Genomic DNA, 14,665 nt, shown 5'->3' with positions numbered 1-14,665 from the left:
CTTGTGTGTTCCTAATTCTGATTTTAAATCTGAGATTATGTTTTTAATTTAATTAAACTCTAAGCCAGGTCTTTATTTCTGTATGCCTTTCAAGAAGCTCTTTGTTCATCTGAATAGGATGTCTCATTATATTGTCTTTCACCTTTCATCATAAACTTGATGAAACACTACAAATTTAGTTAATCCCATAAACAGATGCTATCAAAATACTTTATAAATCCCATAGCAAATATTTTTCAAAACGTTTGTGCTTCCTCTGAATTTATAACATCTTTGTTTTACCATCCTATTTTTTTTTGAAGAATCCCATATTAGTTTTCCTTTATCTGCTCACATTGGAATCAGAAGAGGTCTGCCAAGGCCTAGGTTTTCCCTCACTGCCTATCTGGCTGTTGTTGGAATTTCTTCGAGCTTAAGTATGAATTCTGTTTTACATAGCTTTACATAACAGTTCTGTGAATGAATGGCAGCTGTAGCAAGGAAACTTCATGTGTCTTTTCTTCCTTGTGTTTGCTTACACATCTGTGACAGAGGCCAGCTTTCTTTTAAAAGCTTTATGCTTAGCCTGGCCTCTGAGCCAATTACATGGTTTGGCCCTCAAAGGCCTCCTTTCTGGACCTTTTGCTGGGTGCAAAAGCCCTGCCGTGCTGCCAGCCTTGTGCTTGATTTAGCTATTGCATGGATCCTGGCGTTGCTTTCAAGTGTTGTTGCTCCAGGACAGCAAAAGGGATTCTAGGTGGTTTGTTCCCTTTCTATATCCCAACTGACCCATTCCTCCACCCCCCCGCCAAAAAAAATGGCATATAAGTGAATTTCTACCAGTTGCTACTGTCTTAGAAAGTATAGTGGTGAGTCAGCCTTTAGTTTTCCATCTTTAACCCTTTTTTAACTCCCCAAAGCTGGAACAATTTGTTTCCTCTGAATTTTTTCAGTCCCTTAAACTGTATTGATGGTTACTTGTCCCACCCCACCAACCATAGACTCTCAGGACACCTTTCATGTAATATCATCAACACTGACACACACATACAGCACACACATGCACACACTCATAATACACACATAGTTGTATACCATTCCATTAAAGTCAAGAACATGATAAGCTAATACTATCAAAATTAATTATCATTGTTCTGGAAATTCAATGCAATTAGGCAGGAAAACAAAATCAGCAGTATAAGTATTTGCAAAAATGAGGCCAAAATATTATTTGTGATAGGTCTACCTGCCAAATGCAAGAAAATCAATGGTAAACTACAGGAACTGATAAAAGAGTTAATTAAGATCACAATTTATTGTTACCTGGAAAACATTAAAACACTTGATGAATATTTTGACTTTTTTTGATCATTTGAAATAGGGTCCATGCATGTGTGCATGTGTGTGTATGCACATGCATGTGTAGGATGAGACCATCAAAATGTCAACAGTGGTTATCTCTTTGGGTGTTAAGATTTCAAATGCTTGATTTTTTCCTTATCTATATTTTCCAAATTTTCTATAGTGAATGTGAATTGTTTTTATAATAAAAGGTAAGCTTTTAAAATGATGAAATGACATGATGAATGCTAACAAGCCCACCTATATTAGTCACTCCTTTCCTAGGAATCTCCTTAGTGAGTATTTAGGAATAGGTTAAGAAATCCATTCTTGAAATTATAATTCATATAAAAATGATTATGTTTTATGATAGCACCTTTAACAAAGCACATCTGAAGAATACATCCAGCCAAACATAAATACAACCTGAAAAATGAAAACAAGAGCAAAGAAATAAAATCCTTTACAAAGACCCTGTAGATTGGTATATAATGAAATTCAGGTTTCAATAACAGAAAACGATTTCAATGCAAAATGTGTATATTAATGTCAAGTTGGAATGAAGTGCAAATAAGACCAGCAGCTCTGGAGAGTATCTCTTCTGTCTTCCAGATTCCCCTTCTCACTTGTCCCTAAATAGCTTGGGAAAACGCCACACATTTCAACACATATTTATGAAGATAAATGGCAAAATAACTTTCCAAGGGTCATTCAGTTATTTTCCAGAAGTTAATACTAGGGCAGACACCACCTGGTAGAAAGTGCTCCAAATAAATATTCCAACTTTAAGTTCGCAATTACTCATCAGCCTATACCGAGTGCTCTAAGTATTTATACACTTTAATTTAATTTTATAGCATCCTAAGAGGTAAATATCTTTTTCCCAGGTTAGATATGAGGACACTTAATGCTCTTTAAAGTGAAGGGTTTTCCGCAAAGTGAAGAGCAGGGTGGGCAATGCTGTCAGCGGTGGGTGTCTTTGCTAACAAGGTCCAAGAGCTATGCTAGATGCCACAGACACAGTGCTTTTTACAAGTACAAGCCCTACTTTTACCTTTGTGATGCTCACAGACTAGCTGGAAAAAATAAGCATTAGGTAGACAATCTCATTATAATTTATTTTAAACAGTGAAAGGAGCTATAACAGAAAAGCATAAGTGAAGAGGAGTTGTCCATGTGAAGAGTGTGGGTAAGATCATTCTAGGTAGATAGCACAGCAGATCTGAAGGCTCTGAGATAGGAAAAAGCCAGATAATCCAACCAAATGAACAAAAGCCAGGGGTGTGAGTGGATGGTGATCAAGAGCAGATAGTGGTAACAGATGAGGCTGGAGGGGTAGGAAAGGCCAGATGGAACTTGTAAGGCACGTTAAGGATTATTTTTATCTTTATCCAAGGAGCAAAGTGGGCTTAAATAATGAAGTGGCACAACACCATTTCTTTTTTTAAAAGACTGTACTGCCTACACTGTGGTAAAAGATGAGAGGGAAGCAAAAGTGAATGTGGTGTCATGGATAACTCATATGTGCTTTACTTTACTTTCCTTCTCAGTTAACAAGTCCCCCAAATTCCTTCAAGTTATTTCCCCTGTGACATTCTTTGCCTTGGAGTTTGAATGGGATTTATCTCCCCTTAACTCTTAGTGTAAGCCTCCAATCAACAAAATCCATCCCTTTGACTATGGTGATTGATTCAGGGAAGGACATGTGACCCATGAGTTGGGGGGGAGGGGGTTAAAGACTACTGGGAAAGAAGTTTTGTCACTCTTCTATGACAGCTACTGGGGGAAATGTTTTCTCTTCCCAAAGATCATGAACAAAGAAGCATGAGGACCTAGGACCTCCTGGCAGCCCCCTTATTTGACAGGATGATCCCGTTTCAGAAGGGAGATAACACAGTGGAAGGTAGAAAGGAGAAATGGAAAGAAACCAGGATTTGGGTGACCTTACTGACATTCTCAATCAAGGCTTGCCCAAAGCCAATCCTAACTCTGGTCTTTTTCCATTATATAAGGCAATGAAAGTCCTTCATTGTTTAGGCTGTTTTCTATTACATGCTACCCAAAGATTCTTTACGGAGTTATCTCTTAGGTGGTTGTATTCCAGGATAGAGATACCATTAGCATGGCCTAGAGTTGTAGCAGTAAACGTGGGTAAATGTGACAAATCTGAGATTTATTTAAGAGATATACTCAATAGAGTTTGGTAATGAGAGGTTTGAGAGAGAAAGCGGTGTCAAGGATGATTGCTAGTTTTCTGGGTGGTGAACAGTGGTGGTATTTCCTGAATTCAGGGCCACTGAAGAGGGAGCAGGCTTCGGGTTGGGCTCAGGGATAAGGGAGATAAGCAGAGTTTTGCACACATTGAATGGGAAAATCCTATGAGCTATCCAAGTGGAAACGGCATAGGCAGCTGGACATTCAAGGCACATAAAAAAGAAGTAATAAAATAATACTACATAAGCTTTTTCTACTTCCTTTTCTCACTCTCCTTCAAACAGACATAAAAGAGCAAGTCTACGTAATCTCCTGCAGTCAGCCTATTCTCAGCCTCTGAAATAATAGGAGTGACAAGAATAAAGAGAGCAAGATATTCTCTGTTTTAACAAAAGAGGCAAAGGAGAGTCTTTCCCATTTTGTAGAAAATGATAGAAATGCTAAGGAAAGTGGGAATTGGGTGTGAGTCATAACTCTTCAGTGGACAGATTAGGATCTTTACTAACTTGAGAACATTAGTAAATTGATGATTCAGAATAGATTCAGCTAGTAACAATGTGAAGAAGTCTTTCTAGTCCATTAAAATATTTTGATGTATGTGAGGTCTGAACATGGCAAGGCAGGAGTAAAAATGTGCTCTGATGAGCCTTGCTTGTTGAAGAAATGGCCTCTGTGAACCCTAGGGAAGAAGATGCTATATACAATGGGGTGGTGGGGGGAGATTAAACACCCCAAACTGACAGCCACAGAGCCATTGGTGTCTATGGTTTCTTTTGTTTTTCTTTTTATTTGTATCTGAATCCAAGATATTTTGATGTGGGCAGTAGAAAGGAAGGTACTTGAGTTTCATTGTGATACAGTCTTCAAAGCAGCATTTCTGGACCCTGGGCTTTCTCCCTAATAATGCAATTGATTTAAGGAATTAAATAATATTCAAGGAAACTTCTTTCTGTGGTGAGAAAATATTTGATGGGAATAAAATGTTTGGGCAATCTTAACTGTAAGAAGGAAGGCAAATTCCCTGTGAAAGAGGAAAAGATATCCATATGAAGACAACAGGCTGAAACTAAAAACAATAGGGGGCTTCCCTGGTGGCTCAATGGTTGAGAGTCCGCCTGCCGATGCAGGGGACAGGGGTTCGTGCCCCGGTCTGGGAGGATCTCACGTGCCGCGGAGCAGCTGGGCCTGTGAGCCACGGCCGCTGAGCCTGCACATCCGGAGCCTGTGCTCCGCAACGGGAGAGGCCACAACAGTGAGAGGCCCGCATATGGCCAAAAGCAAAACAAACAAACAAACAAAAAAAAAAACAATAGGGATGAGATTGCAATGGAAAAGGATATGAAAGGAGCAAAGAGCAACTGAGGAATTAAGATCAGCTTTGGAGGCAGAGCAGAATCGATACTTCAGAAAACAGAATCAATGATGCAGAAGACAAACTTGAAATTTTTCAACAAACGTAGAGGGGGAAAAAGCAGAGGTAGGAAATCGAAAATATGAGCACATGAGGAAGGCAAGCGAAAGAAACTGACTAATATAAGGAAAAGGGAATGATTTCAATGGATTTCTAGGGGTTTACAGAATCAATAAAGGCTGGAAATCCAGGTTTGGAAACAGACAGGACTAAGAGAACTTCAGAGGGTAAAGATGCAAGAAGTTTGGTCTACCTGTGGACAGAAGAAGCTCTAGGGCACAGCCAACAAGGGACCACCACCCGTTGGTTCTATGCCACTTGCTCAAGTTGCAAAGTCCCAGGAGAGAGCATCCAATTGTCCAAGCTTGGAAACATGATTGAAGAATATAGCAATATTTCCCAAATCTTTAAAGAAGTTCCACTACACTATAAGTTCCTTAAGGTTCAAGACCAAATAATATATAAAATACGTACAATATGCAAGTCCCATCATGCTTGAAACATTGGGTTTTGCTTTTAAGGGAGCTACTCAATAAATGCTTGTTGAATGAATGACTAAATGAAAATCTAAACCATGTGGACACTAAATAGACTATACTTATATAGAGTATCTTTTCAGAAAAATTAATGACACAACACTAAAACTAATTCCTTCAACATTGTCTCCATTCAATTACTCACAAATCCCCATTGCTTTCATTTCTAAGAGATCCCTCAATTCTACCCCTTTCCATTCTCACTTCCATGATCTTAGTTCAGGCCCTTAGCCTCACTCACCTTAACTACAGCAATGGATCTAATAACTGATCCTCAGCTAGGCCTCCACAGAGCAACCAAAGTAATGCATTTAAATTTTGTAAAAATGATTTTATCTGTTTCTGCTTAAAATATTTCAATGACTTATATTACCTCCTTGAACACACCCCCACTTCCTGGCATGGCCACACAACATATCACTCACTCACTCACACACACACACACACACACACACACACACACACACACACACACACACACGTACAACTTTTTAGCTTCCATTGGCAGCTCCTAAAAGTTCTCTCCCTTCTCATGCTCTGATCCCTTTGCTTGAACTGTACCTCCATTATTCTTAGCCTACCATCTACCTGCAAAAGACTCACGGATCCTCTATTGCTTATAACCCTCACGGATCTGACTGCCTTGAGGGTTATGCTTTATGGGTCTGTATTCCACTGGAATTCTGTGAGCTCTTTGAGAGTGGTAACTGTGTCTAATTCACTTTTGGATTCTCTTTCATAACTATCACAGTTCCTGGCACATAGCAAGCCCTTTGTAGAAGATTAATATGTTAATTAGCTGATGCAGGCACAGAGGTGTTTTTTTATTATTTTTTTTTTATTTTACAGAATTTACTACAAAACACCATAAAAACTGCCTTCACTTAAGCTCTCTCTCCCCGTATCCGGCGAGCCAACTGGATGTCTTTGGGCGTGATGGCGACTTTCTTAGCGTGGATGGCACACAGATTAGTATCTTCAAATAAAGCCACCAGGTACGCTTCACTAGCCTCCTGAAGCAAACCAATGGCGGCACTCTGGAACCTCAAGTCGGTGTTGAAATCCTGGGCGATCTCCCTCACCAACCTCTGGAAAGGCAGCTTCCCGATCAGAAGCTCGGTGGATTTCTGGTAACGACGGATTTCTCGAAGCGCAACGGTCACGGGTCTGTAGCGATGAGGCTTTTTCACCCCACTGGTAGAGGGGGCGCTTTTCCTGGCCGCTTTAGTGGCCAGCTGTTTGCGGGGCGCTTTGCCACCCGTGGACTTACAAGCAGTCTGCTTGGTTCGGGCCATTTTCTTTCACCCAATGCCTAGGTACTACGCCGCTTCTCCGACAGCCGCGCCGCTCCCGCTGCCCAGTGAAGAGCCGCAGTCACCGAAGTAATGGAAGAAGCTCCTCCGACTAACGAAGAAACCACTCTGGGTTCCAGGCGCCCCCTATACCTCCGTTTTTATACCCACGCTTCACGCTGCATCTCTGCGTCATAGTACCCTAATTTGCATACACCAACGACTTTTTCTATTGGCTGACGCTTTCGCCGACGCGCTGACAACCCCTGACACAAAAGCCACAGAGTTATTTTAGGATGAGTGTTTCTATGACTTTTCCCAGAGTGTGAGCAAGCTATGACACTACTAAAATCTCCCATCATTGAGGTTTCAATATCCATAGGATAGATCTTCAAATAGAAAAAACTACATCTGACACAGAATTTTCTTTTCTCAATGCTCTGGGTTTACCTGTCATACCTACACAAAACTGATTTGGACCCAGTTGTATAAGATAGTTTTGAGGGTTCTTCTAAATACAGTGACTTCATGAAACAACTACAGACTAATGATTGAAGATAATGAATAACTCACTGGCAAATGACAAAAGAAAGAGAGAAATTGGATTTTACTTATGTCCAATGTTGAGATTCATTTCATAGGGTTTGTTAACTGGAAGTGATAGATACGCTCTTAAAGACACTCATGCATCATTATCAGACTCTCTGAGTAACAATTTCCTAAAAGGAGGAGGTGGTGCTTGGTCTCAATATAAAAGAAAACACAGTGGTAGATTTACGTCTTTGAACAAAACCTATCATTCCAAAAAAAAGATGTATTGGAGATAGCTTTCGATTTGGAATGAAACTCCAGAATTCCTGCTTTGACCCTTATTGGTTGTTTGGCTTTGGTGCAAAATAAACTTTCTGAGCTTCAGAGCCATCTACTTTATCTACCACACAGGATTATTAGGAGAATTAAATAAGTAACAAAGACTAATGTGTTTTGTAAACTGTAAAGAGACTATAAAATTTAAAGGGATGACCAAAAAATACCCATTGGCAGAGTAAGCAAATAGGAATTTAAGTTCAAAAGTGTCAGGACGATCAACTTCTAATGCAGGCTCAAAGTTCTCGGCAGAGTGTAAGAGTTTAAAACTTGGTATGACAAAGATCGAGGAGCTTATATGAGTGTTTCTTTCCCTTTTGAGCCACTGTTTACCAGTAGCTCACCAAGTTCCATTTTGTCACATCAGCATAGGTGGTGGGGACAGTCACTGCCAGGCCTCCTTTTCTCATAGGCAGTACAGCAGAGTGGTGAGAAGCATGGGCTCTGGAATCAGATTAGCTGTGCTGGGCTCCCAGCTATTACTGTGCAAACCTTGGCAAGCTTCTTCCCCTCACCAAGTCTCAGTCTCCTCATCTATTAACATGGCAGTCATCCTCTGTATTAGTTTCCTATTGCTGCTGTAATGAATTACTACAAACTTAATGGCTTAAAACAACACAAATTTATTATATTACAATTCTGGAAGTCAGAAGTCTGAAGTGGGTCTCACCGAGCTAAAATCAAGAGGTAGGCAGGGTTAGATACTCTGGAGATGTAGGGGAGAATCAATTTCCTTGCCTTTGCCAGCTTCTAGAAGTTCCTTGCATTCCCTTGGCTCATGGCTCCCCTCCCCTCATCTTCAAAGCCAGTAGCATAATCTCTCTCTGACCCTGCTTCTGTCTTCACATATTTTTCTCTGACCACAGCAGGGAAAGGTTTTATCTTTTTAAGGACCTATGTGATTATGCTGGGCCTTCCCAGATAATCCAGGAGGATCTCCTCATCTCAAGGTCCTTCATCTAATCACTTCTGCAAAGTCCCTTTGACGGTGTAAGGTACCATATTCACAGGCTCCAGAGATTAGGACATGGACATCTTTGGGGGCCACTTTTCAGCCTACCACAGTCATCCTCAGAGGCTTACAGTAAAGACTAGACAAGTTAGCATATGTAAGGTATTTAGAACACTGTCTGGCATGTAGAAAACACTACATTATATGTGTTAACTATTGTTGTTGTGACTATTACTGTTATTATTATTACCATTATCACAATGTTCAGTCCCGTCAAGGCAGTTAGTTAACAGAGGGAATAATAGTACCTCCCAGAGTTTTGTTAAGGATTAAATAAGTTAATACATGTAAAGCAATTTGGACAGTGCCTGACATACAGTATGCACTCAGTAAATATTAACTATTATTATTATATCTGTATCAAACACACTCTTTAAAAACACATATATATTTTGGGGGACTTCCCTGGTGGTTCAGTGGGTAAGGCTCCGCGCTCCCAATGCAGGGGGCCCAGGTCCCATTCCCGGTTGGGGAAAGATCCTGCATGCATGCCGCACTAAGAAGTCTGCATGCTGCAACTAAAAGATTCTGCATGCCACAACGAAGATCTCTCGGGCCACAACTAAGACCTGGCACAGCCAAAATAAATAAACAAATAAATAATTTTTTAATACATATATATTTTAAACAAAAAGAAAAAAGTCAATTATTTGTTAACCTGGTTCTTTTACTAAGTAATGTATCATAAACATCTCCATACCTCTAAATCTCTTCCTACAACACGACTCTCAATAGTATGGATGTACCTCATTTAACATATTCGAGGGCATTTAGGAAAGTTCCAGATATGGATACTATAAAGTGTTGCAGTTGGGAATGCTTGAACATATCTCTCATTATTTCCTTACAAAGAAGTGAAGTTGTTGGGATAAAACGTATATTCACTTTTAAACCTTTTGGTACATTTTAAATCTCAGCACTTACATCACTCAGAGTTCTTTGCCATATTTAACATTTGGCTTATTATGAAAGGGGCCTAGGAGATTGTTTCTTAGCAAAGTAGAATAATTACCTCAAGTGAGGGTAATGTGCTCCTTAGCCACTCTAAACAGCAACATGATGTTGCAATGAAAGGTGACTTGCTGGTGGACAAGGGCTGGCGACCACACCAGCATCTCCAAGCCCAGGCTACTTGGGGTATCAGCACTCTTCTGATATAACTAACTCCAGATATGAAAAGCATCATCTGGCCCTGAGTATCAGGAATCCTCAACTTCAAGCTGTGTGGAATTTGGGGAAGTCAGAGCAGCTGCACTGACACGCATTTCACAGACTTTCTCTCTTAATTTATTCCATTCGTGGAGAATTCCTCTTGACAAGGTGTTACGGCCTTTGTGTCAGCCATATCACTATTTTCCTAAAATAGTGAAAGGGCTGAAATGTCTCAGAGGCAGAAAAATTACCTAAAAAAGGATTCCACGGGGAGGAACCTTGCCAGAGGGAGCTAATCACATTGAAACGCAGGTGAGAAAGCAACATGACATAGGTGTTTGACCCATTAGCTCAACAATTTATGCTTGCTGTTATTAAAGGGAGAGGCCTTAAAATGGATCATTAATAAATAAGTGTTTTAATATATAGAGAAGGCGAAAATTGTGGATTCACAGAATCCCAAGATTACAGAGGTCTTCAAGGTCATCTATTCTAACCCGATGGTCAGCTGTTGCTTGAATTCCATTTACAATTGTCCTGACAAGTGATCATTAGCCTCTGCTTGGACATTTCCCATAGCAGAGAACTCATCACTTCCTGCAAGCCACTCTCTCCTTAGGACACCTGTTACAACTACAAAGTTCATCCTTATTGAGATCCTGAAATCCATCAGCCTAAATAAGCAAACAAACAAATAAATAGATGTTTTTCAAACAAATAAACAGATGTTTTTCAAGCACTGACGAGTGATATTCAGTGCTGAAAACATTATATCCAAAAAACAAACAACCTGATTAAAAAATGGGCAGAAGACCTGATTTGACATTTTTCCAGAGATAAACAGATGGCAAACAGGTACATGAAAACATACTCAATATTGCTAATCACCAGAGAAATGCAAATCAAAACCACAATGAGATCACCTCATACCTGTCAGAATGGCTATCATCAGAAAGCCTACGTATAACATATGTTGGAGAGGATGTGGAGAAAAGGGAACCCTCTTACACTGTTGGCTGGAATGCAAATTGGTGCAGCCACTATGGAAAACAGTATGGAGGTTCCTCACAAAACTAAAAATAGAACTATCATATGATCCAGCAATTCCAGTGCTGGGTATATATTCGAAGAACATGAAAACACTAATTTGAAAAGATACATGCACCCCAATGTTTACAGAAGCACTGTTCACAAATAGCCAATATATGGAAGCAACCTAAGTGTCCATTAACACATAAATGGATAAAGAAGATGTGGTATATATGCACAATGGAATATTATTCGGCCATAAAAAGAATGAAATTCTGCCATTTACAACAACATGAATGGAACTTGAGGGTACTACCTTTAGTGAAATAAGTCAGACAGAGAAAAACAAATACTGTATGTTTGCACTTATACATGGAATCTAAAAAATAAAACAAATGAATGAATATAACACAACAGATATACAGAACAAACTAGTGGTTAACAGTGGGGAGAGGGAAACAGGGAGGAGCAAGATAGGGGTAGGGAATTAAGGGTTACAAACTACTATGTATAAAATAAATAAGCTACAAGGATATACTGTACGGCACAGGGAATATAGCCAATATTTTATTATAACTTTAAATGGCTTATAATCTATAAAAATAATGAATCACTATGTTGTACACCCGAAAGTAATATAATATTGTAAATCAACTATACTTCAATTTTTAAAATTTATCTTTACAGCTGACTCCAGAGCCTTTTGTAGGGAGGGAGCTAACTTTGTTTAGAAAAATACTTTGATAAGCCATTTTGGATGACAAAGATGAGGTCCTGAGGGAAAGATGAGGTTCCCGAGAGCTTATAACGTAAGGAAAAAGCAAAACCAAACTGTTGTGCCTTAGAAATGAATGGAATGTTGAGGTGGGGTGAGTAGTGAAAGGTTGGAAATGGGATTGAAGAAGGGAGCGACGGAGCTGAACAACACAGCCAGATGCTGGCTCCTGTGGGCAAGGCGGCCAGTTAGAAATTACCTGTGCCTGGAAGTCTTTTAAGAACAGTACTCCATCTTAAGTTCATTTCATTTCTATAATACAAAAGATAGATTGGCATAACACTTTTAGAAAGTAATTTGGCAAATATATATCCAATTTGTTTTAGCCTGATAATCTGAATTCTTGATATCTACCCTGAAAAATTAAATCAAATGTGGAAATGCCAAAAATTGGAAACAACCTATATCCTAAGACAGAGATTGCTAAATAAACTATGGTACAGCCCCTTGATGGAGTACTTCGCAACTATTATATAAGATACATATATAAGTATATATATATATCTCATATGATTATAAGATACATACAAGAAAATATACGACAAATGTTTTATGAAAAAAATAAGAAAAGTTATAACTCAGTCTTACCCTACTAATTAAACAAATCAAATGACAAAGAAGTTTATTGAATAGAAAATATTTTAAAAGAAATACACCAGGGGAATTCACTGGTAGTCCAATGGTTAGGACTCCGAGCTTTTACTGCTGAGGGCTTGGGTTCAATCCCTGGTTGGGGAGCTAAGATCCTGCAGGCCATGCAGGAGAGACAAAAAAAAAGAAAAAGAAAAAGAAATATACCAAAAATCTTAACAATTGTCATCTCTAAATGTAATTTTCTCCCTCCATTTTTCTAAGTTTTTGAAATTTTGCATAGCAAACATGTTTAACACGTAGATTGGGAAAATCTTTAAATAATCTATATTTTAAAATCAATTTTAAACCTCATTTAAAATTTCTTTATTGCTGTGGTCCTTCAGCAGCTAGATGAGGGAAACAGCTTCACGGTTACAGAAAAGTGGCCACCTGTCCTTTCTTCTAGACCCAACTCTGACCCTGGTCAATTCAGGTCACCTTTCTGAGTGCCATCTGTGGGACAGGAATAAAGACACCTCCCTGACTCTTTAACAGGATTGTTGGGGGATACAATGCACTGAAGAACATGAAAGCCCTCTGAATTCTACCTCCATATAAAACCATAAAGAACTGTTACTGTTAGATTAGAATCTAGGGGTAGTCAATTCATTCTTCCACTTCCAATCCATTCTTCATTTGAAAATGGTCACTTAATACAATCCAAGAAAATATATTGTATATAGGTCACATTTCTATATAGCACATATTGGGATAAAATTCAGTATATTACTTTGGAAACGAAATACACAAAAGATCCTGAAACCAGTGGTAGTATAATTCTCTTTAACAGTGTGTATTCATGCGTGGTATGTGTGTGTATTTGAGTGTGAGTGTGTGTACATGTGCAATGAGTGTGGTGTGAGTTGTGTGTGTGAGTGTGGTATGACTGTTGTATCCACATGTATGATGTGTGTAAGTATGTGTTTGGTTGAGTATGTGTACATTCAGGAGACCTTGGGAGCCAGAGAAGAATTTAGAATTGCTATTGCCTTATAAAGAGTTCTATTTTGTTTTGTTTTGTTTTGTTTTACCTGACTACCCATGATGAGTCTGAATATTAAACAAACTTTCGGGACCAAAAATTACAGATCCAAGTTCTGGGAATGTGAGCCTATCACATAGTGAAGGAGACTGTTCAGTGGTCTGAATGGACCTGATTGTAATATCTTAATCTTTGAGCAGAATTCAAAGTAAGTCCATCGTGGGTTCCTTCCAAAAGTCGGGCGATGAGTCACACACAAAGACCCAAGGCAGTTTCCTCTCCCCCCGCCAACCAAAACCAATACATATAGTGGAAAGAACACAAGACTTTAGTCAGAAGCTTGACGTTATATTCCTACTTTCATTAACTATAAGGCCATCTCTGACCACCAGCTCAGCATGGTGTCACTTCACCCCACGCCACCCTGTTACTTCCCCAAATTCTCAGGGCCCACCTGGATATCCTCTCCCATTGCCAATCCCTCCCAATTCATCACCAGTTCTTTTTTTTTTTTTTTTTTTTTGTGGTATGCAGGCCTCTCACTGTTGTGGCCTCTCCCGTTGTGGAGCACAGGCTCCAGACGTGCAGGCTCACCAGCCATGGTTCACAGGCCCAGCTGCTCCGCGGCATGTGGGATCTTCCCGGACCGGGGCATGAACCCGTGTCCCCTGCATCGGCAGGCGGACCCTCACTGCGCCACCAGGGAAGCCCATCATCACCAGTTCTTATGACCGGATCCCTCTGCCTCTCAATTCTTACAGCTGTACCCTTTCCCACGCTGGCCTGTACCATTCAAATGAGATAAAGTTCCCAGCCTGGCCCATCTACCTGTGATTATCTGGGCCATGTCAGAGGCTGGACATTAGGGAGCCAGGAGAACATTTTCAAGTTATTTAGCCTCTCCTGACCCAAGTTCCAAGGCTAGTGGACTAAATTATCTCTAGTGCCTTTTCTTGATCTAACATTCCATGATTCTGTCACATGATGATAACAACAACAAATATAATGATAATTACACCTGAAATTTGTATAGCGGGCCAGTTCTCAATGCCTCTTTACTCACATTATCTCCCTGACCCACACGACATGTAAATAAACCAAGTATTATCATCTTCATTCTACAGATCCATTTTGGAGGTTACATGATTTGTTTTTCCAGGATAGCGGGACTCAGACCCATATCTTCTGACTTTGACTTCTAAGTTCTTCCCTCCACAGAATAAGGTAGAGCAAAACTCTTTTGCTGTTTATTCAGAGGAAACAAGGCATTTGTGCAATTACAGTAGTTCCAAAATTCAAATATAATTAATGCAACTTTTTCAGACTAGATTCAGATCTTTTGGGGTATAACAAAACACTTCAATTCTTGTGAAGCAAGCCATGTCTCCTGCCCAGGAGAGAAGCTGGTAGGATTTCAAGGAGACTAGAATTTAGCACATATA

The 14,665-nt window shown here is 39.6% G+C and overlaps 1 protein-coding gene across 1 annotated transcript; it reads right to left on the bottom strand.

The window, feature by feature from the left end:
• Nucleotides 1-6,198: 6,198 nt before the first annotated feature.
• Nucleotides 6,199-6,793, bottom strand: LOC308618907 (histone H3.3A-like). The gene has a single exon (XM_081237246.1). The coding sequence runs from the start codon at nucleotides 6,774-6,776 to the stop codon at nucleotides 6,366-6,368; it is 411 nt and encodes a 136-aa protein (XP_081093372.1). The 5' UTR covers nucleotides 6,777-6,793; the 3' UTR covers nucleotides 6,199-6,365.
• Between the last annotated feature and the right edge of the window lie 7,872 nt (nucleotides 6,794-14,665).

This window comes from Mesoplodon bidens, assembly GCF_964165515.1.
Source record: "Mesoplodon bidens genome assembly, chromosome: 6".
Lineage (NCBI taxonomy): Eukaryota > Metazoa > Chordata > Mammalia > Artiodactyla > Ziphiidae > Mesoplodon > Mesoplodon bidens.
This window is presented reverse-complemented; position numbering and strand designations above follow the sequence as displayed.

Bases quoted from the DNA above. Each gene is read 5' to 3' on its own strand.
- LOC308618907 (XM_081237246.1), bottom strand. From the start codon at position 6,776: ATGGCCCGAACCAAGCAGACTGCTTGTAAGTCCACGGGTGGCAAAGCG.